At 47.8% G+C, this 20,227-nt stretch overlaps 1 protein-coding gene across 1 annotated transcript in view; it reads right to left on the bottom strand.

Annotated features, from left to right (window-relative positions):
- Positions 1-529: 529 nt before the first annotated feature.
- Positions 530-20,227, bottom strand: part of PAX5 (paired box 5) — a 151,992-nt gene continuing 132,294 nt past the window's right edge. Inside the window, exons 12-13 of the mRNA XM_039567595.1 lie at positions 14,064-14,150; positions 530-6,734 (exon numbers count right to left, since the gene is read on the bottom strand). Of these exons, the coding sequence (XP_039423529.1) occupies positions 6,658-6,734; positions 14,064-14,150 (164 nt within the window). The 3' untranslated portion in view covers positions 530-6,657. The remainder of the gene's footprint in view (positions 6,735-14,063; positions 14,151-20,227) is intronic.

Below are 20,227 nucleotides of genomic sequence, written 5' to 3'. Positions count from 1 at the left end.
CTGGGAGTCCCCTTCCCTCAGCAGCCAGAGGACACCCTCTCCCATAGAAAAGTGGCTGGGCAGCAGAGCAGGATAGCAGAGACCTGCTCCAAAGCAGGGAAGGCCTCAGCCAAACCACTGTGATGTTCAGACATTTAAATATGCCTTCAGGTTCTTCTGAACAGTACCTGACTCCAGACCCCAGCAAACCATTCCATCTTGCATCTGGGGTTGTCTTGGAGGGTGTCTCTGCTTCATGGGGAGAACAATCTGCCCACAGGACCAAGGACCTGACACTCCTCACCAACACTGATTTCATTATTTTGTGGTGACGTGGGCTCTGCCATAGCATGGAGCACCCTATTGGGTCCAACTATACTGCAGTGGGGAGGGTGTTTGGTGACACCGGGCTGCAATGTCTGACCATGTATGATGGATGCCTTTTCATGAGGGCCTCCAGTGTCCGACTTCTAATGCAACTACCTGGTAATATTTTTCCCAAGGAAGGCAGGACACAAGGTTAGGACAAGAGTAAAAGCAGGCATTTTGAACTTAAAAAAATTACTTTTATTTTAGGAACCAATAAAATTATGGTAAATATTTACAAATAATTATCTCACATAAAGGTTACATAAAACCGAATGTCCACAAGTAACAGTCACTCTCATGAAAAGACACACAGATATTGAACTACGCCAATCTTATTGCATGTTTCTTCAACTAATCTAAAAATAAAAAGTGTTGCAGTCAACCATTTAACTTAGAATAAAATCACAAATTTCAGTTTGACAAGAAAAAGAATTAAAAAAAAAAAAAGAAAAAACCCCTTCAAACGGCCCCTTCTTTTTGACCCATGCCTTAGCACCCCTGATCCCCAGCCCACCTCCCTTTTGGCTACCCAAAACAAAACCCAAAACAAAATCCCCAAAATAATGTTCGACGTCTTTGGCAAATTGGCACTGCTGTAATTACATTCAAATATTATAACACACAAAAGCAACACACAGCACTAAGGAAAAAACACCAAGATTTCAAGTTTGTTCTTTTCCTACTAGAAAAAAAGAATACAAAACATACACATTTTAAGAAGCATTTTTTCATCTGTTTTGCAACAGATGTTATCCCCTACTTTCAAAGGCAATTCAACAGTTATTTTTATGATTTTTTTTAAGTTATTTTTTTGTTTGTATGTATTTTTCAAGGTGAGGCGGCTTTTCTTTTTCTCCATCTCTTTCTTTTTCCTCTCTTTTTAAAGAAGTAAGGTTCAATGCAGGCATTGCAGACTTTGGTGGATACAACAGATACGTATTTCTTTGATGCTAAAAGTCCCTAATACAGAGTAGTTTGTAAGAAAAAAAAGGTCGTTCTTTTTTTTTCTTGGAAAGGAATTCCATTTGCAATGAAATGAGTTTCTATAATTTTGGAATGTACAAAGGCCACTACGAAGTGAAAAACCAGGGCAAGATTTTTTTCCCACAGGAGGCTGAGCAAAGGGAAAGGCAGGTCTAAATGCCCACTGGCCATTTTTCCCACCTTATTTGAACAGGGCAGAGCCAGAGACTTTGGACACAGAGGTCTGGCTGGGTGGTGCCTGGGGCTAATGCAGGACTAGGGTCCCCCTCTCCACAACCCCCACAAGCTTCTAAGATACTCAAGTGTGTCCAAACATACAAGTGTGTAGACAGCAATCCCTACAGGCATGCCTGCCCACCCAGCAATGCTGCAGCTGTGTCCAGCTCAGTCCTTTCAGTCTGGCTCCCACCCTGGAGCTCCTGCATTCTGTGAGCCTTTCACAGGACTTGTGAGTGAGGCCACTGCTGGAGCTGACACCTATGCCAGCTGTGATGCCAAGATGAGCAATCAGGGCATCACTCTGACACGGTTTTCACTCAGTGTTTGCATGTCAAGTCTCATTAGCTCCACCAGAAAAAGAACACTAACTGGTTTTGATCCTTTCAGATAATTTTGTTTCTCATGCTGTAGTAACATGTACCTGTGACAAGAGCAGGTCTGAGGAACTACAGGGCTTTGTAGATGGCATCCCCAGCCTTGTGCTGCTACTGAGCTCTCTATCTCCAGAGCGGAGTGGCAGTGGCTGCGGCTCAGAACGTGTGCCCAGTGCCTCTGTCAGTGCAGGCTGCCTGACCTGGCCCTGCCTAACAACACCCATGTGGGACGATCAGTTGCACACTTAGTGAGACTGCAGGGAACATTAGCCAAGAGCTGTTGATCCTCTAACATTTCATCAATGAATCCAGAAGAAAAAACAGGTTTTTCCAGAGTCTGCTGGGACAGAGCCATGGGGTGGGTCAGCCTAGTGCTGTGCTACCTCATGTGCCTGTGACCTCATGCTTCCCAGTGGCACATGCATGCAGAAGAAAGTGCAGTACCGGGAAGGACACTTGGTCAGAGCCATGTTGCAGCCAGTGACAGCTACATGTTGACTCTGCTACAGGCCACAGCTCTTGAAGCTATGGGTACCCGCATCTGGAAATAAGCAAGACCATAACATGGCTTCCGAGCTCCTCCATACTGAAGGATGTGTAAAATACATAAATTAAAGAAAAAGAAAAATAGGAATATAACCCCATTATCTTAAGACCAGCATGGCAAAGCACTTATCAACATCCAGTAGTTGCTAGGACCTGCCACAGTGAGCCCATCACAGCTCCCTCACCCACCATGCTGCTCTCTCCCACTGCGTGGCCCTCACACTACAGCACCGAGAGGGCTCAGTCACAGGCAGTCAAGGAGGGGTGACAGACTGTGAGCTCCATGTACCCTGGTGCTGTTTCTTTCCTCACCATATCTCTCCCAAGTGCCTCAAGCACCGATGTTGTCCCAACACCTGCCAGTCTAATGAGAGAACTTCTCAGACATCATGGAATGAACAAACACTCTCTGGCCCCATGACCATAGAGCCCCAAGAGTTTTTCTAATTTAACAGTGATCAAACAAAGCTTTTTATCTGTTGATCCGGTCCTGAGACATCCAGAGCTCTGCAGTCAGTAGAGGTGCCTAACAATAATATCTCCATAACTGAGCCTTCAGACACAGATGCTACACAAACTCAGTGTCCACAACATTTTTTGTCTTCTTTATAGTCACAGTCTGACAGCATTTAACTGAAGGTTTCCTCAACAAATCAGCTCATGCAATCCTGGCTCTGGCCTCCACTGATTTAGTCTTGCAGCAGCTTTGTCTCTCTCCACCTCTCAGATTTCATTTCTTAGCCTGTATCAGCAACGTATTTGATAAAATTATTGCTGGAGTGTCAAGTACTGGAAAACCCTCCATCTAACCAAGTGTATTACAGAGTTTGGTGCTGAAACTGCCTGAAGGCACTTCATGGGGTTGTTTTCCACAAGGGTTTAATAATGATTCACTGCTCTACAGGGCATCCCACCTGAGTAAAGGATTAGCAGGGCACCCAAAACCCAGCACTGGGCTGGCTCTTTCCCCTCCTTGCAGCCCCAAAGGATCATTTGCTTCCCGTCTCCACCTCACCCACTAACACCTTCCCCATGAAACAGTGAGGCCACAGAGGATAGATGGAGGCAGGCAATCCTCCATCAACCCCAGATGACCGCCTTCTACCAACAGTGCCTTTCAGAGATGGTTCCCAAGGAGGAGGATTCCCACAATGAAGACTATGGACAGAAAGTCTTCCTGAGGAAAGCAGTTTGTAAATCTCAGGTGAAATTTTCTCAAAAACAGAACGTACTGTCAAGAAGTGCCTTTTCCAGCAGCATGGTATGAATACTCCATGGTCTAACTCTTACTGGCTGTTTGTGACAGAGAGATGTCCCAGCAGATGTGAGTGAGCCATGGCTGCCACGTACTGGGAAATGGGTCAGGCACAAGTCTCTTTGCATTTGCAAGGGTGGGAGTTTTGGGTTTCCCCTCAGCAGCTGCCTGTGCACCACAGAGTTCCTGGGATGGAGGCTATCATTCCACCATGGCTGACAGGCCAAGGGCTGCCCTCAGGGAGTCCTGATGAAAGCCTTGAGGCCAGTCAGGCCTGAGCACTTTGGGTCACTTCAGCCAGTGGCATCCACACATCCATTCCATTTGGAGGAAGCACACCTGTCATGTCCTGCCTAAGTCCCCAGCCCAGATACAAGCACTTCTGGCATGACTATGCTAACATCTGCTGAAATCTCTTGTTTGGTCTTCTCAATGTTATCTGAATTAATGTACGTCACACAATTCATGCTGCTGAGGAAACAAGTAAAAGTAATGTGGTTGCAGGAGAGTAGGCAGAGTGGGTGAAGGACTCACATGCCAATGAGCTGCAGTTCCCTCTCTGGGCACACAGACTTTTTTTAGCCAAGCCTGATGGTGTCCCAACAGCTGGTGTAACTCAGCACACCTCTGCTCCAGATGCAACACCAGCAGCCAACCCTTGTTTCTCATCTCTTCAGCAAAGGCACTGGACAGCTGTATCCCTTCCTGAGCTCACAGAGAAGGTGCACGTGCTCAGAGTGGAGACAATGCACACCCCTTGGCCAGGCTCTTGCATGTGGTCCCAGGGACAGAAATGCCCTTTCCAGTATTGTCCAAGGGGTGCAAGCAATCATGGGGTACTCAGATAGGTACGAACCCAAAGTAGGGCTCCAGAAGGTTCCTTTTGTTACAAACAGGTGTGTAACAATTATTAAGTGCTGAAAGATTAAAACTGGCACTCATCTCACTGATAAGTTTGTCACAAAACTTATTTCTGGGTTAGGGGCACAGTTTGAAAGACTCTGGCTAAAATTCCTGATGACATCTGTGAACATCACACTGAAATGTCACTGAGCTGGTGGGACCTAGATATCTCTGTGGCTGCTGAGGACTGGAACACATCTGCCCTGGAAACTTGGAAGGGATGGCTGCATTTCCATACCATGAGAAGATGCCACTGGAGTGGCAGAGGGAATTTCTCAGCAGATCAGTTGCCACTACAGATATGCAGCACAAGTGATGAGATGGGAAGGGAGGAGAGAGAATAGTGTTAACTCAGCTGCCAGAGAAATGCTTGTACAGCTGGAAGCTGGTGAATACCTGCTTGAATGTTCATCCACAGGACTGCATCTCAGGTTTGACACCAGCAACCTTTCTTCTGCAGGCAAGCACCAACAGGACCCCTCAGCAGAGCCCATGCAGCTCTGGGTGGATGAGAATGGTTGGGTAGGGAGTAAGGAGGCTACAGCCAGATCTTCACCTCATCAGGACCAGGGAGCTTCTCCACTGCCCTCAGGAGGGAAGGGATGGGGTCATGCCCATCATCCTTATGTGGCTGAGTTTGTCTGTGCCTTGGTTTGGGTAGGGGGAGACTTTGGGGAGAGATCAGCAGTTCTCCTGGCTCCATGGAGAGGCAGTGATTGGTGTAGCTGCTTAGCAGGTCATTTGTAGCTGCTCTGCTCTCTTAATTTAGCCCCCCCCCCAAGGTGCACATTGAAACATGTGACTATTAGTGCTTCCTATTCAAGTAGGAGGGAAGAAACATGGAATTAGCAGGGCAAAACGTCTGGACTACAGTGCTGGAATCTGCAATGCCTTCACAGAAATGTACAGACACCACGAAACAAGCACTTCCCCCTCCAGCTTGGCTTGGAAAGTGAGTGCAGCTGCCCTCATGCCTGGTACACCCCACTCAGTACATGCACTTAACAAAAATCATAACCATGGTATTTCTCTGCCTTCCTCTCAGGGTTCTCATGACTGGGATATAGCACACAATCTATAGAGATACACACAAGGTCTCAACTGTTATTTAGGAATTCCTTCCTGGATGCTGCTTAACTTGAAACCAGTGAATTTGTTCCAGTGTTTAGTATGATGACAAATGAACATAAATGAATATTAAGCAGTAAAATATCACAAAATTGCCTATGTCTTTCAGTTGCCCATGTGTTTGATACCAGCATATAGCATGATCACACACAACTGTCAAATAGGATGCTCTATATAGAAACTACATCAGCCCAAAATACAGCCACAATGAGTGTTAACCTGGTTCAAAGTTGCTTAAAGCTTACTGAGTTCTTTGAATCAGTGCACCAGTTTCAAAACACACTTTTGGATGTGTTTTGAGTTCATACTTGTACAATGTTGCTGTTTATGCTTAAGCTACTCTTACAGTAATACAAACAAGCAAATATTTACAGTGGTGTGGTTGTGTAATGTAAAATTGAGGAGACTGATTTTCTCTTTGCCACACACACAAAAAAACCCCCAAAACAAAAACCAAAAAAAAAAAAACCCCAACCAAAAAAACGAAGAAGAAAATTGCCTTGAGTCTCACAGCCTGTTTCAGTGTGCAGCAAGAGGGAGCTGTCCCAAGGGGAGCTGCTCACACCTCTTCCTTATCCCCAGATACAGCCATGGCACCCGCAGGCGATTAAAGCAGTAGCCAGCTGGCTGCAAAGAACATGAAGCTACCACGCATTTTTGACCACACAGAGCTTCAGGAGAACCACTTCCTCCTGTTTCTCTGTTTGATTCAAGACCCAACCAGATTTATGAATAGAACAATCAGTTCAGCAAATTTAAAGAGCAAAATTTCAATTATCATGTTCCTACTAGGTACTTTCTCCTTCCCTTTTGGAGTGGCTGGCATGGTGGCAGCAAGATGACTCGTCATAGTTGTCCCAGACGTGCGTGCCGTCAGTGCCGATGCCATGAGCTCCGGCGTCAGTGGCGGTCATAGGCAGCAGCAGCGGCTGGTGCAGCTGCCCCACGGGCTGTGGCGCTGTAGTAGTAGGGGGAGCCTGTGAGAGATGAGACCACTGTGAGGAAGACAAAGGTGGAAAGGTGCCAGTTTGCAGTGTTCTGACAATGGGTGTCAGAGAGCTCTCCAGCCAAAGCTTCAATAAAGGCTGGTAAATAGAATAAAAATTGCATTCGTGCATTCTGCATGCGAGGGAGGCTACCACTGCTTTGCATTGCTGCTTGCTGTTTGACACCTTCTTCCTTTCCTTCACTCAAAACATCATTTATTTCACCAAAAATAGTTAATTACTTTTCAGAATGGATAATCAAGATATTTCAACCCCAACATACCACCATACTCTGATTTCTTTGATTTTTCTCCCTCCTTTTGAAAGGAGGAGAGAAGGTTGAATGCCAAAGCATTCAAAAGATTTCATTGAAAGCACTTGTTTACCAAGAAAAGGCCTGAAAAATATTGGTGGCAATTTTCTGTTCTGCAGGGCTAAGCACTGGTAGATAGGATGATAACCCAAGGATCACCAGGAACCTGGACTGTTTGCTTGAATGAGGAAGAGTCTTTGATTTGTATCTAGAGAGATACCAATCTGTCCAGCCAGCATCAGTTTTAAGAAACCTTCCAAGCACACCTGCAATGAAACCAACTCTGATCCATCCTAAAAAGGGAGTTTCCTCCCTTCGAGGTGCTACCAGTTTGGTCTGCAAGCCACCAGTTTCACACGAATGGGATGTAAGGCATATCACAGTGTGGAAGAACCCCCTTGGAAGGACACAGACACATGCATCTGAGACCACCAGGCAGGTTTGGATGAGCAACAAAGAGCCAATGTGAGGAACAGTTCCGGATTAGTCAGGGCTGCAGGGTTTGTTTTCATGAGAGGCCCTGTCTGAGAGCTGCCTTCCATCCTAAGCTTCCTGCCTTCAACACAGATGAAGCAGCAGTCTGTCAGACATGGTCAAGGGTCTTCAAAGCCCTGGATGTGACTTTTGCTGCAGATGCAGTGACTTTTGCTGCTTCAGTAAGGAACAGGAGCTGATCCCACCAGAAAAGGTGATTCCACCAGAGCTCAGTGGAGACTGTGAACACTTTAGGAAAGCATCAATGGCAGTGAAGCCAAAGGTGCATTATTAGGAGTTCACTTCCCATCCCAGACTCTAGCAAACCTTGTTCCTGCAGGTCCAGTGGTTGCCCAGGCCCTGGGCATAGCCTGAGCGTGGCAGTGCCCCAACTGTTCCACCACCATGGCCCTATACACCCTCTGGAGCTGGAAGGAGAACCCAGCTGGCATGCCAGGTGCTGTTGGTAACATGCTCTGTGCTGCGCCAAAAGCCTCTACCTCTGGTAGGCTGGAGAACCTCCTGGCATCTCCTCTTGTTGTACAGCTACAGATGAATGCTTTGTTGTTCACTCCAAAATGACCTGAGTGATTACTTGAGGGCTGCTCATTCAAAATCACAGGCACAGAGTGAGAATCACAGAGCCAGACTCTTAGGAGAAAGCTCATGGAAAGTCACTCTTAACCATTGGCAAAATGCGGGGCTACCTCACTGCTGTGGGTCCAACAGGATCAATCTGACAGGCAAGCCCAGCTGCTCCTTCTAGGCTGCTTTTGTCCAGAGTGCCACATCAGGACATCAGCTCAGGCTTCATCACGAGCCTCCAGCTTTTCATTTCCAAGAGAGCACAAGCTGATGCATGAAAAAAACAGCACAGGCAGCATTTGCTATTGCACAGTATGTGCAATGCACTGCTCAGCACAGTCAGTCAGAGAAGAAAACTTCTTTGTCATGATCAGTGTTCTACCACAGCATGTGGTACTTTGCTGCTGCAACCCTGAGAGGTCAGAAACAGAGGACTTTGGCTACTGGAATGTGTCTTCTGCACAGTGCTGTGGCAAAACAGGAGCTTGTACACAGCATGTGGGTCTGTGATGTCCTCAGTGCCATCCTTAGTGACTAAGGATGGTCCAAAATCAGAAAAACCCACTGCAAAGGGCTGGGTTTAAACAAGGTAAAGCAATCTTCAGGAGTGTGGTCCTAGCTGTCTAGAAAGATAGTTTTACCATACACAAGAATAATACAAGGGAGTGCATGAAATCACTGGCCAGGACAAGCATTTGCAAAGATGTCTGTACACAAACTCCTAGGCAGGAGCCAATCCAACCTAGGTTTACTTACTAAAAGGTAAGAAATTTTAAGCCATAGCTAATGGTGGTAAAGCAGAACCCTTCAGCAGGTCATCATTCCATTTACATTTGCACAAGTGTAGTCTTTTGTTACCTGCTGAGGGCACCACAGCCGCTATCCTGGGCTGGACAGATAGCCTTCTTCCAGGTAACTGACATCAGGTTAACAAGCCCCAGCCTCAGGAACTATATTTCCCAGACAATACTGGAAAGCTTCACAAGGACAGTGAAAACCATTCTCATGGGTAGCCCAAAATTAAATGCTGTATACTTAGTATTCCAGCCAAACTCAATCCATGGAAAGCACAGAAGCCTTCCCTGGTCAAATTGGCCAGTCTTCAATGAGTAAAGGCAAAAGTTAACAGTTCACCAGACTTTGAAATGTGCATGCCATGTCTAGCTGGGGTTTTCGGGATGCCCTGTGGGGGCTGCCCTCTTGCGGGTGCCCAGTTTGATGGCCCATGTCCCGTCATGGCCAATCCAGCTGCCTGGATGTCCTTGGGGATCATTTTGCACTGCAGGGCAGGCAGTACCTTGACATAAAACAGCTCACAGGCCAGTGAAGAGCCAGGTGAACCTGCTGTCCTCACCCATCACAGCACCAGGAGGTCAGTGTGAAGCAGGCAGTGGTGGTGGTCAGCAGAGATCCCAGTCCCCACTGGCAGCAGCACTAGCACTAGCCACGGCAGCTCAGCTCAGGCAGAGGGGTGAAAAATACACAGGAGGAACCAAACAATTTCACTCTAACTCATGGAGAAGTGTGTGGGTCCCACCAGAGCTGGATGCAGTGCTTTCTGAGGTTTTGGGGTAAATGGGGTCTTCTATGGGTCAGAGCCTTTGTTTTCCCACTCTCTCTTCCTCCACTGCTGTTCTGACTCAGTGCAGCTACAAAAAGCCCAGTATTTCTCCCATGCATTCCAAAGGCCTTACATTTCTCTCAAGTTAGATTTTGCCAGTTTGCCTTTCAGCTGTGCAATCAAAGAAGCTTGTATTTAAAGTGAAAAATGAAAGCACTCACTCTTCCTGTCATCATGCCCCCATCCAGAACAGACTAGTCCATCCTTCTGTCATTTTTCCTTTCTAATTCATACTATCATCAATTTATTTCTTGACACAGTCATTTCTAGTGCCTACTTGTTCTCTAATCTTTCCACAGAATCCCACAGAGAAATTGAATCTAATCCTAATTGAGAGGCTCCTAGCCCTGCCCTTGCATGATGCCATGCCAGCACTGGCAGACACAGCACCGCAGCCAAACCCTCCCAAGCAGCGCACAGGGACCACATCTGCGTGTGTGCGGGGACACTGCATTAAACAGAACCCACAGTGAGCAGGACTGAGCCAAAAGCTACAAGCCAGCACAAAACTAATTTTTCTTCATTAGACAGTGTTGCTGTTATCTGCCCTTAGCATGCACATGTTGAGCTGATCCTATGCTTATGTGCACCAGTATGTGCCGACAGTAACAGCCCAAGACATGCACGTTTGCCTCCCGTGCGCTCATGCATGTGCCTCCATGTGCATCCCTGCCCTGTGCTGCTTGCAGGTCCTTTGCAGGACAATGTGGTGAAAAAAGAAAGGAAAAAGATGTTCCTTCCCTCATCTCTTTGTCTGCCTTTGAGATGGAGACACCTACTTCAGCCACTAAGCCACACCACACAAGTGGTCAGGGTTTATGTCCTCTTCCCAGCACATTCCTCCAGGAACTTGGGGCCTGTCCTCACTCTTTCTGCAGCCGAGGTGGGACTGAGTTATCCCCCACAGCCAAGTCTGTCATGTCTCTGACACCGAGAGAGGTGTGGGTGCCACCAGGGCTGATGCAGGATGCAAGAGTATGAAGATGCTGCAAAGCTGCAGCAGATAACTGACTTCTTCAGTCCCTGCTTCTGTTGACCATTCTGGAGGACCATGGCTGGATTGTCTGCTCTTCCCCAAGAGCCGTGGGGCACAGCATTTGAGACTGCCCCAGATAGGAGGGAGCACAGTCCCCTGTCTGCACTGGTTTCAGGACAGCTGCAGCAGAAGAGGCATGGTGCCTGGTGCAGAGAAGTGAGGAGCACCGAACCAAGGGCAGAGCAGACAGTGGGGTAATGGTGAGTAGCTGGTGCTTTGCTGAGGCCAGACAGCCAATTCCCAGTGTCTACATGCCATGAATATGCTTCTGCCTTCCCCTGAAGACACCACCTCACACCCCTCCCTGCTGCTCCACACATACAGGACAGAGACTGGGGACTAAAAACCAAAGCTTTCTCACCATTCTTATCTCTCTCTCTTTACTCTCCCCCACATATAATTTTTCAATCCAAGTATCCTTTCCTCCAGCCACTTGCAAATCATGGCATCTCTCCTTTTAGCTCCTCTTTCACAGGTCTCAGCCTTATGTGATTGCTGTGCTGCAATTCTTCCTTGCCAGTACAGGGAATTAATTGAATGTAGGCGCTGCTAAGTGCTTACAGTATTACACTTGCATCTTAGTGAAAGGAGCAGGACTTTGTAAAACAAACTGTGTCAGGCAATGTACCAGTCCTGATTAATTTTGTCAAGGCTTCTGCTCTGAGCCTGATACTGCCAGAGCTTGTTCTCAGGAGAGAATTACTAAATGCACTCACGTATACTCCTGAGAGGAGTGGAAGCATCCTGGATATAGTTCAAATTAACCTATTCTCCACTGCGTGTGCCCAGGCTCATCACACAGCACCTTCTGGGTGTGCAGGGAGACTTGGGGCAGGTTTTAAAGTTCCTGCCACAGACTCCTGCTTGACCTAAACTACCAGTGGGATTAGCAGGCACTAGGGAGAAGGGATTGCAGGATCAGGCTTCCAGTGACAAAGGCAGAGCTGTGGATAAGAGGGATCTCTGCAAGGCATAACAGACATCTCTCCCATAGACTGTAGCTGATTGCAAACACATTCTTGATCAGATCATACCACTTTACTTGGACCTACCATTGGTCAGACAAGGGGACTCCCTCTCCAGGAAACTCCAGTCCCCCCCAGTTCTGTGACCAGACTGAACTGAAATGGTAAGTTCATCTTTAGGACTTGCTGCAGAATAAAAATTCCCATTTCTTTTTTTTTTTTTTTAATGCTGAAACAAAGTATAGTGAAGAGGACAAAAATAAGGAAGCCAATATTATATATTTTAACATTTTCCAACAGAAAAAAAAGAAGAAAAATAATCACCATTGACATTATAGCATGAAACACTTCAATCTCAAGAAAGCTGAAGTTTCTGAAAAAATATGATCATCTCTGATTCTTTTTACCCTTGCCTCATTTAAACACACGTTCACAGCATGCTGCTAAGTAAATATTGCTGAAGAAATCCTCACTAGCCTGAAAACGAGCTTTGCTGTGAGGAGCATGTTATACCCACAACTGCTCATATGTTGAAGATGAGTCAGAATTTGCCCCCAAAATGCATGATCCAAAAAGGAAATGAGAAAAAGAGGATAAATGCAGAAAAAAGGGAATGGCACAGGTAAAAGGTTCTGGCAGCAAGTGGTTGTCTCATGATCAGCCTCTGCTTTAAAGTCTTTTGCTGACCCAGACCTACCCATCTCCAGCATCCTCAGGGCATCACAGGGACCTACCTTGCCCAGCACCCTGGACAGCATGCTTAGAGCTAGTACAGGCCCATAACCTCAAATAAAGAGCTGAGCAGGCCATGGGTGCAACCTGCTGCTGACAGAATCAAAGGGCCACTGCCCATCCCTGTGTGGTGGCACAGAGCTCAGGAATGGCTTTGGAATGGCTCCGGATAGTGTGCACACCCTTCTCATGGAGGTGGATACCCATAGGCAGGATAAACAGTAAACAGCCCAGGAGCCTCTCCAAAAGCCCTGTCTTCATGCAGAAGGGCAGGGTAAGGGCTGGGTTGTCATTTATTTTCAGTATCATGCCAGTTTCTTTAACAGTTTAGAAGGAAAATTTTAAAAGTCACACAAAATCTGGCTTCCCAGGCCTATCCATGATGCAGAGTATTGCTGAAGCATCTCTCCTGATTCAAAAGGAGTTGCAGAATGAGAAATGAAGAAAGCATGGTGTGTGCTCTCGCCTCTGGCAAAAGCATCTTCCCCATGCTGCTCAACCAAAAATCTGCCAGCGCCTCTGGCTGTGGCCATGGAAACAGTGGGTTTGAACACGGGGACTCCCCTGGCTTTGTGCAGCTATGCCCATCCATATTAGCTGAAGATCTGTCTGTTGATTTATGATGGAAGCACTAACAAACCCTTAAATGTGGCACAGCAAATAGCAGCATTATACCAGCACCATGGCATGAGAAGCAGAGGCTGTCTATTGCTCCCAAAGGATTTGTTTAAGGACAAGAACCATGATGAATACAGCCTGGGTGGCTCAATTATATGGGGACTCAATTACTTAAAACAAAGAAACTGGATGAAAAAAGTACGACAAAAATTCAAAATTATTTCGCTGCTGGAGGTCACATATAACAGCCCTGTCATCCATAAATCTGGAAATCTCTAAGGCATGCTACTCCTGTGTTGAGAGATGACAATTAATTGGTATTTTACTTACCTCATCCATGCAAATTATGCAGGGAAAAATTCTAATTACTGCATGCTACATGTATATAAGGTCAAAGTGGGCCAGCTTTTGACAGGGGTGTAAAATGGATTATGTTTATCCTTCACATGAGGGCCATGATCCTGCAGGAGTTACAGGGCTTCTGTCTCCCATTGCTCATAGGGACCATGCTGGCATCAGTGAGGCTGCACCAGTGGTCTCTTGCTGAGGAGAGATGGAGTGGGCATACACACAACTGGGGAGCAAACACAACACTAGATCAGGAATAAATGCAAAGCACATGCACGCACAAGCAGCAATGGCATGGGAAGCAGTGCAGCTTACAACTGGCTGTAAGCAAACTGGCACCACAAGTTTTGTCTGAACAGGACCCCTTACCCTCAAAGAAATGGTGGTCCTGCTTTCCGGCAGTACCCTATGTCTCTGGAAGGATTTTATCAGAAGCAGGAAGACAAGACGTTTGGGCCAGGGCGAGTGAACCAAGAGCAATCATGCACCCCAATGGAGACCTGCAGTCCCATTCTGGGTCTAAGCATTGGGACTGAGGACAAGCTGGGACACACATTCTGCCCACCTCAGGGCTGGACAAACACTGTACACCTTGCACTGATCTCTCAAGACAGGGGCAACCACTTACCCAGCAGTCCAGGGTTGGGAAACCTCCAGGAGTCATTGTATGTTGAATATTGTGGGTGGCTGTATGGGGTCCCAGAAAACTCGCTCCCTAAGTTAAAGAGACAAAGACAGAATAAAAGGTCATTTGATTTGAGATGACAGTTACCATTCTGGGGTAAATGGGTTCTCCAGTGTGTGCTGTGCTCCACGGGCGGCCACAGTAAAAGCACTCCTGGACACTCTGCCTTGAGGAAGGGGAATATGGGTGGGCAAATTATTAATTAAACGGGTGCGGCCATCTTTTATGTGTCTTTTTTGTGCTGCAGTCCAGGCCTCCTGAAGTTGCTACAGGAGCACGGAAACAAGGAGGGATGGAGAAGCCTCTGGGACACACTGATGGGGCTGGCCTTTGCTTCTCCAGCCCCACAGGACTCAGGATGAGAAATACAATACAAGGACAGGGCTGTTCAGATACAGTCTCTGCTGCAGGAGAAGATGAGCCAGCCAGTTTCTAGATATTGGATACCCTTAATGGAGAACATGGTCATGGTCCCAGATATTTGTCCAACACTGTAATCCAAGGAGTGGGATGTTTGCATCAGTTTCAGATGGATTTGAACCCTCCAGACAAAGGCACAAAGAAGGTTTGAAAAATTATGGCTATTTATCTCCTCATCAGCTCCCGCTCTTCCCATCTGTTTGTTCTCTTCACATGTCACCTGCTTCATACTTCAGCTGCAAGCTCTTCAGGACAGAGCCTTGCACCATGGGGCTCTGACCTGGCCCCTCCACCACGCAAATACCAACACTGCTGCTGTTTTATTAGGAAATATTCCTTGAATTACAGCTTTCATCCTCTCTCTCTTTCTTCTTCCTTCCCTTCTCCCTCTTCCACACACAAATACATAAACCCACAGCACAGCAGAGCACAGCACTGTGGGAGAAAGGGTATGTTTCCTAAGGCAAGAGGTGAGGGCTGACAGGCCACAGCAGATGCTTGCCATGACCTTTGCCTGCTTTCCTCCTTGGCATTGGCATAGCCACAACCCCAGACCCAGAAGCTGCCATAATCCCAGCTAGGCAGTGGACCTCTGACACCATGTCCTGAGCATCTCAGCCTTAGCACCCCGTCCCATACAATCCATAGACCCAACCTGGGGACCACATCTGGGTCCCCTGGCCAGTGAGTGGCCATGTTTAGGCCAGTTGCTGGGACACTGGCCCCAGGGAAGAGGGGATGATGTTCTGGTCACCAAAACATAGGCTCAGGTCCAGGATGGCTTGATCTCCACATGATTCTACTTCAGTGAAAACAAGTCTGCCTCTCCACCTGTATCACAAGATGAGCAGACTAAATGTGTTGACAGCAGGACCAGCCCATCACCAGTCTGCTACAGGAAGTCTCTGTTAGCATCCCTTCCTTGTTTCTCTTCTGCAGCCCTTCTGATCCATGTGACTGCACTTACCAAAATCAACCTACTCTCTTTCCCCAACACAGCTTCCACAGAGAGAAGGTTCAAAGTCTGCAGCAGGAAGCACTTCCACACTCACCACACCTTTCTGTGCCAACCACAATTCTTCACAAGTTCAGAGTGGGTTTTCCTTATGCCTCTAAGCAATGGCATTAATTCACCATGAGCCAGGAAAAATGGAGCTGTTTCAAACCTTTCTTCCAAGGGAAGTACAGAGTACCTACAGTTCTTCTCTGCTCCTGTCCCTATGGATGATAGATGACTTCAGTGCTTGAAGTCAGAGTGCTCATCCAAAAAAGAGTAAGGCACAGCAAAGTTGACAATGCTGAAAGAGACTTTAGGAGCCACTCAACATACTGCAGCCACTGCCAAGAGCATCCCCATTGCCTTCTGCCAGTCAGGGATCCATCTCTCTCCTGCAGGACACAGCAGCTTCTCTCTGGTCCTTTCTGCCTCTGCATCACCACAGCTGAGGCTGTTGTCTCACCCAGAGTCCTCCCTGATTGTTCCTGGCTGTTATAGCCCCTTGGCTTCCCGCTCATCTCTTGATCAGCTCTGTGTTTCTGGTGTTTGCCCGAGCCTGCAAAGCACACATGCATCAGTCTCTCTGGGAACTTCGCTTGTGAGAAGCGCAATGTTTTCCAGTCCTGAAACATCATGCTCAGATTCTCCTGCCAATGTGTGGCACACAGAAATCCTTTCACCCTGTGGGTGCCTCTTCCACAGGAAGGCTGTCACACACCACCTTCCCCAGGGGTTGCATTTCTTCCTCATCACAGGGAAGTGAGATTTTAGAAGATTTAGCCCTGGTTTAGTTGTGCAAAACAGCTGTGCTGTCTGACCGACATGACACACAAAAGTAGATGGGAGTGAGTCTTGCTGCTACATCTTCCCTGAGAGCTGTGCAGTGCATGGACACAAGGACAAAGTGGACAGGATAGCAGGACAGACCCAGATCCCTGTTGTGGGCTGTTTGCATGGAGTGCACAGAAGAGCTTGTCCTGTCCTTCGTGCACCAGGAGCACCCCAGGCTTGAAATAAAGCTCACAGTGAGTTGTCGCATGCCTGCAAGAGCTGTATCGGAATGGGGAGCATTCTTCCCTTGGACAACACCTCATTTTCAGCTGTTCCACCACCCTCCTCCTCTCCCTTGATCCCTTCCTCCCTCCTTCCATCCCTCTCTCCCTCCCCTCTCCTGTTTTCCTGGACCTGCACAGACTCAGTCCATTCCATGCTGATGCTGTGCACGCCATGGAGTGGGCAGCAGTGCTTTCCAAACATTTATCAGTACTGCAGCGGGGCTGTGGGTGGGAATGGGCTGACATTTCATTGTTTCATCCTCTCCTGTCTTGCCCTCCTCCCCCACCATCCCCACTGCCCTCCTCCCCACACTCACACACAGACACACATCGTGGACCCTCTCTGGGGGATGCTCCAGTGCCTGTCAGGCTGAGGCTTCCAATTCTCTGTTTTTTATGCCTCAGTGGTCAGGGTGTCAAGCTCCTGCAGTACAGACCAGCCAGAAGCTCGAGGAGTCACTGAGCACCATCAGCTCCGTGACAGTATTGCTTGCTTCTTAACATACTCTGCATATCCATCAGCCTTGCCGGGGGGAGGGTGGGGGATGGGGAGGGGGGGGCAGAGAGAGAGAGAGGGAAGGAGGGCAAGAAGGAAAATGAGAGGAAAAAGAAACACCAAAGAAGGGAGGGGAAAAGGAGAAGTGGGGGAGAAAATCTCAAGACCTGTTATTACCACCACAGGGCTTGGGCAGACAAATGGTACAGTTGTAAGTGAAAGTAAGCTAGATGAATGAACACTGCATGACTGCCTCACAAATTCCACCAGATATTCCAAGGCCCATCAGCTACACTTCTTGACAGCACTTCTTAGCAGACAGCCCTCGCCCCATTCAAAAACAAACACTACGGATCAGCCATCCAAGGATGCACACACGTGCAGCATGTAGCGCACATGAGCACAGTGCCTGCCTGCAGCATGAGGAAAGGGTGGGAATCAGACACATCCCTCCTTCATGTGAAATGGTAAGCCTCCTCCTCAGTAGTTCCCACCTCGCTGAAACACAAAGACACAAAACAAAGGATTCCTGCCAAAGTTAGCTCACCTCTTTGCCACAAACCTGACTCTACACTCCACATACGGCTGTAGCCCAAAAGGGCTCAGACTCTTCCATCATGCCCCAGAAGTAGAGGTAAGGAGGGGAAAGAACAAAGACTGATTCCCAATAACACTGCTGCTACAAAGCCAGTGGCAAGCCCTGGGAGATGCATTCCACCCTGAGATGGTGGGACAGAGATAGTCTGATGGTGGTGGATGGACCATCTGCTGCTGCAAAACAGTACCGTCCACTCTGCACCATTTTTTCTCTGGGGACTATCAACTCACATTTACCAGTCTTCTTGGTTTTAAGGTAAGCTTCCTGAAAGTTTTCTTTCTGGTTTGCAGAGAAACTGAAAAGCATGAGTGTAAAAATCCCAAGAACTAAGAGATGAATGAAGAAATATCACCATGTTTTTCACAGTGCTGTGGCTGTAGAGAACTGCCGCTGCAGGGAATGGGAAGGATGCAGGCGCATCCCTGCACCAGTACTAGGCACGGGGCAGGAGGGTAATGGAAAACTTCCTGCCCTGCAGAAAGGCAGAAGGATGAGCAGATGCTCAAAGCAAGGCTGGCTCTGACAGAGGCCATGTTCAGCCAAGGTGTGGAAACTTCCCAGGATGGAAGAAGCCTGACCACTGTCACTGCATGACACCATTCAACACGCAGAGTACCTGGATGCAGGCCCATGAAGCACAGCAGTCATGAATCTTGGGACTGTTTGACAACACCAGCAGAACACAGCAGACTAGTCAAACATTATTGTCCAGCTGCTGGTACTTTTGGACTGAAATGGAGAATTTGAGCAAATAATCTGCAAAGGAGATATGCCACTTCCAAGTATAACACTGAAGTCTCAAAAGACCTCATGTATCAGATGCTCTGGAGCCAGTACAGCTCAACAAGAGTGCTGGAAGTTAGGATTTTTCCTTTTTTTTTCTTCTTTCTCTCAGGGAATTTTCTCTGATTTGTTGCCTCAGAGATCATAACAATGATACTTAAGAGACAAAAGATGTGGCTGGGGGAGGAGGAGGGGGAAGGATGCAGTTTGCTACCATCTCTTGTGAGATTTTGGCTGGAGGTGAGGGGCTGGGCTTGGCCCTAGCTCGCTCTCTCACTCTCGGGATCAGAGCGGGGATGGTTGTGGTCTTGGTGACGGGCTGCTGCCGTGGGGAGAATTTGCTGCCACTGCAGAGTTCTGTCCTTCACTGCTTCTCCTTACGTTCAATGAGCCTTTGCTCATAAGAGCAGCCATTGAACTGTGACCTTTTCAACACCTGATCTCACTGGAAAGGACCCTCACCATCTTCTCGGGTGCTTCAGGGGAAAACCTGGGACCCCGACCCCCTCACCCCATCTCCAAGGGAACGTCTCCCAGCTGCTTGCGGGAGCCTGGCTGCCAGTGGCCAGCCCTGCTGTTTTCTACCACTGCTTTGAACTTTTTGCTACACTTTAACCCAACACCCCGTGTCCACCCAGACCTCTGTGGCTGCTGGCATGGCTTCAGAGTTTTTGCTGCACTTGGTTTGCGTGCTTGTCTCTGCCATTCCAACCTGCTGCTCTGAGGTTCCTGCTATAGTCCATTTTGTGACCCAAAGTGGCACTGACACCGGCTGCTTCCTGTGAGTTTGTAAAGGAAGCCCCTTCTCTCTCTCTCCCGCTGGCTCACCTGCCATTAGCCGTGGAGAAAGGCGGCCGAGCTTGTGCCATAGCGCCCCCTGGAGCCGCAGCAGAATCATCGCACCCGCCCTGCCTGGCCGGGAGCCACCAGCGCCCCTGTTGGCTGTGACCGTAACTGCACCAAAGAGGAAAGGCTTGATGGCCAAAGAGAAGGCTGTTGTTGGGTCTCTGGTTTTGTTTGTTTGTTTGTTGCTGCTGCTCTTGTTGTCTGTTTGCCTTGTTTATATATCTATATATATATATTTTTTAATATATATATATTCTAGTGAAGAACTGTTATTCCTTTTCCCATATCTTTGCTTGACAGACCCATACTTTCAAAGTTACAATAATTAGGAGGGTAGGAGGTCGTATTTTCCATTCCAAGGGAGGTTCCCACCTTCGTTGGCAGGCACCTGTCTTTCAAACCAAGACAAAGAGCTGGCTACAGACACAGGTTTGGACACTTTTTGCTGAGTTTTCTTAGATACCAGGTTTTTGCACATTTAGGGCAGGGAGAAGCCATCCCAAACACGGGGGCAGATGGTTGTTATGCATGTGACAGTTGCTATTAATACAACATGTAGGTGATGCAATGCACCTTACTCCCTGCCACAGCCATGTGACAGCTCCCAGCTATCACCCAACAGGGAGAGCGACCATGACCTGGCAGCTGTGCCGTCCCTTCTTCCAGAGCTGTTGCAGTCACTGGTTTCTCCACCAGTCTCCACTACTGGGCCTTTTTGTTAATCAAGCTCAGCATTTCGGACAATGTGTTACTCAGCCCTTTCATTTGGCAGGAAATCAAAATAAACCAGGAGAAATGGTATTCAACAAACACAACTGCGTAACAGACAAGAACAGAAGGCTGGGGGACAAAATGCAGAGTTAGGCCAGAACAACAACATCTTCAACACTCCTTCTGGGGGCTTTGGATAAG

Source organism: Corvus cornix, chromosome Z, assembly GCF_000738735.6.
Source record: "Corvus cornix cornix isolate S_Up_H32 chromosome Z, ASM73873v5, whole genome shotgun sequence".
Lineage (NCBI taxonomy): Eukaryota > Metazoa > Chordata > Aves > Passeriformes > Corvidae > Corvus > Corvus cornix.
The sequence above is the reverse complement of the archived record's forward strand: the minus strand, read 5'-3'. Positions and strand labels throughout refer to the sequence as shown.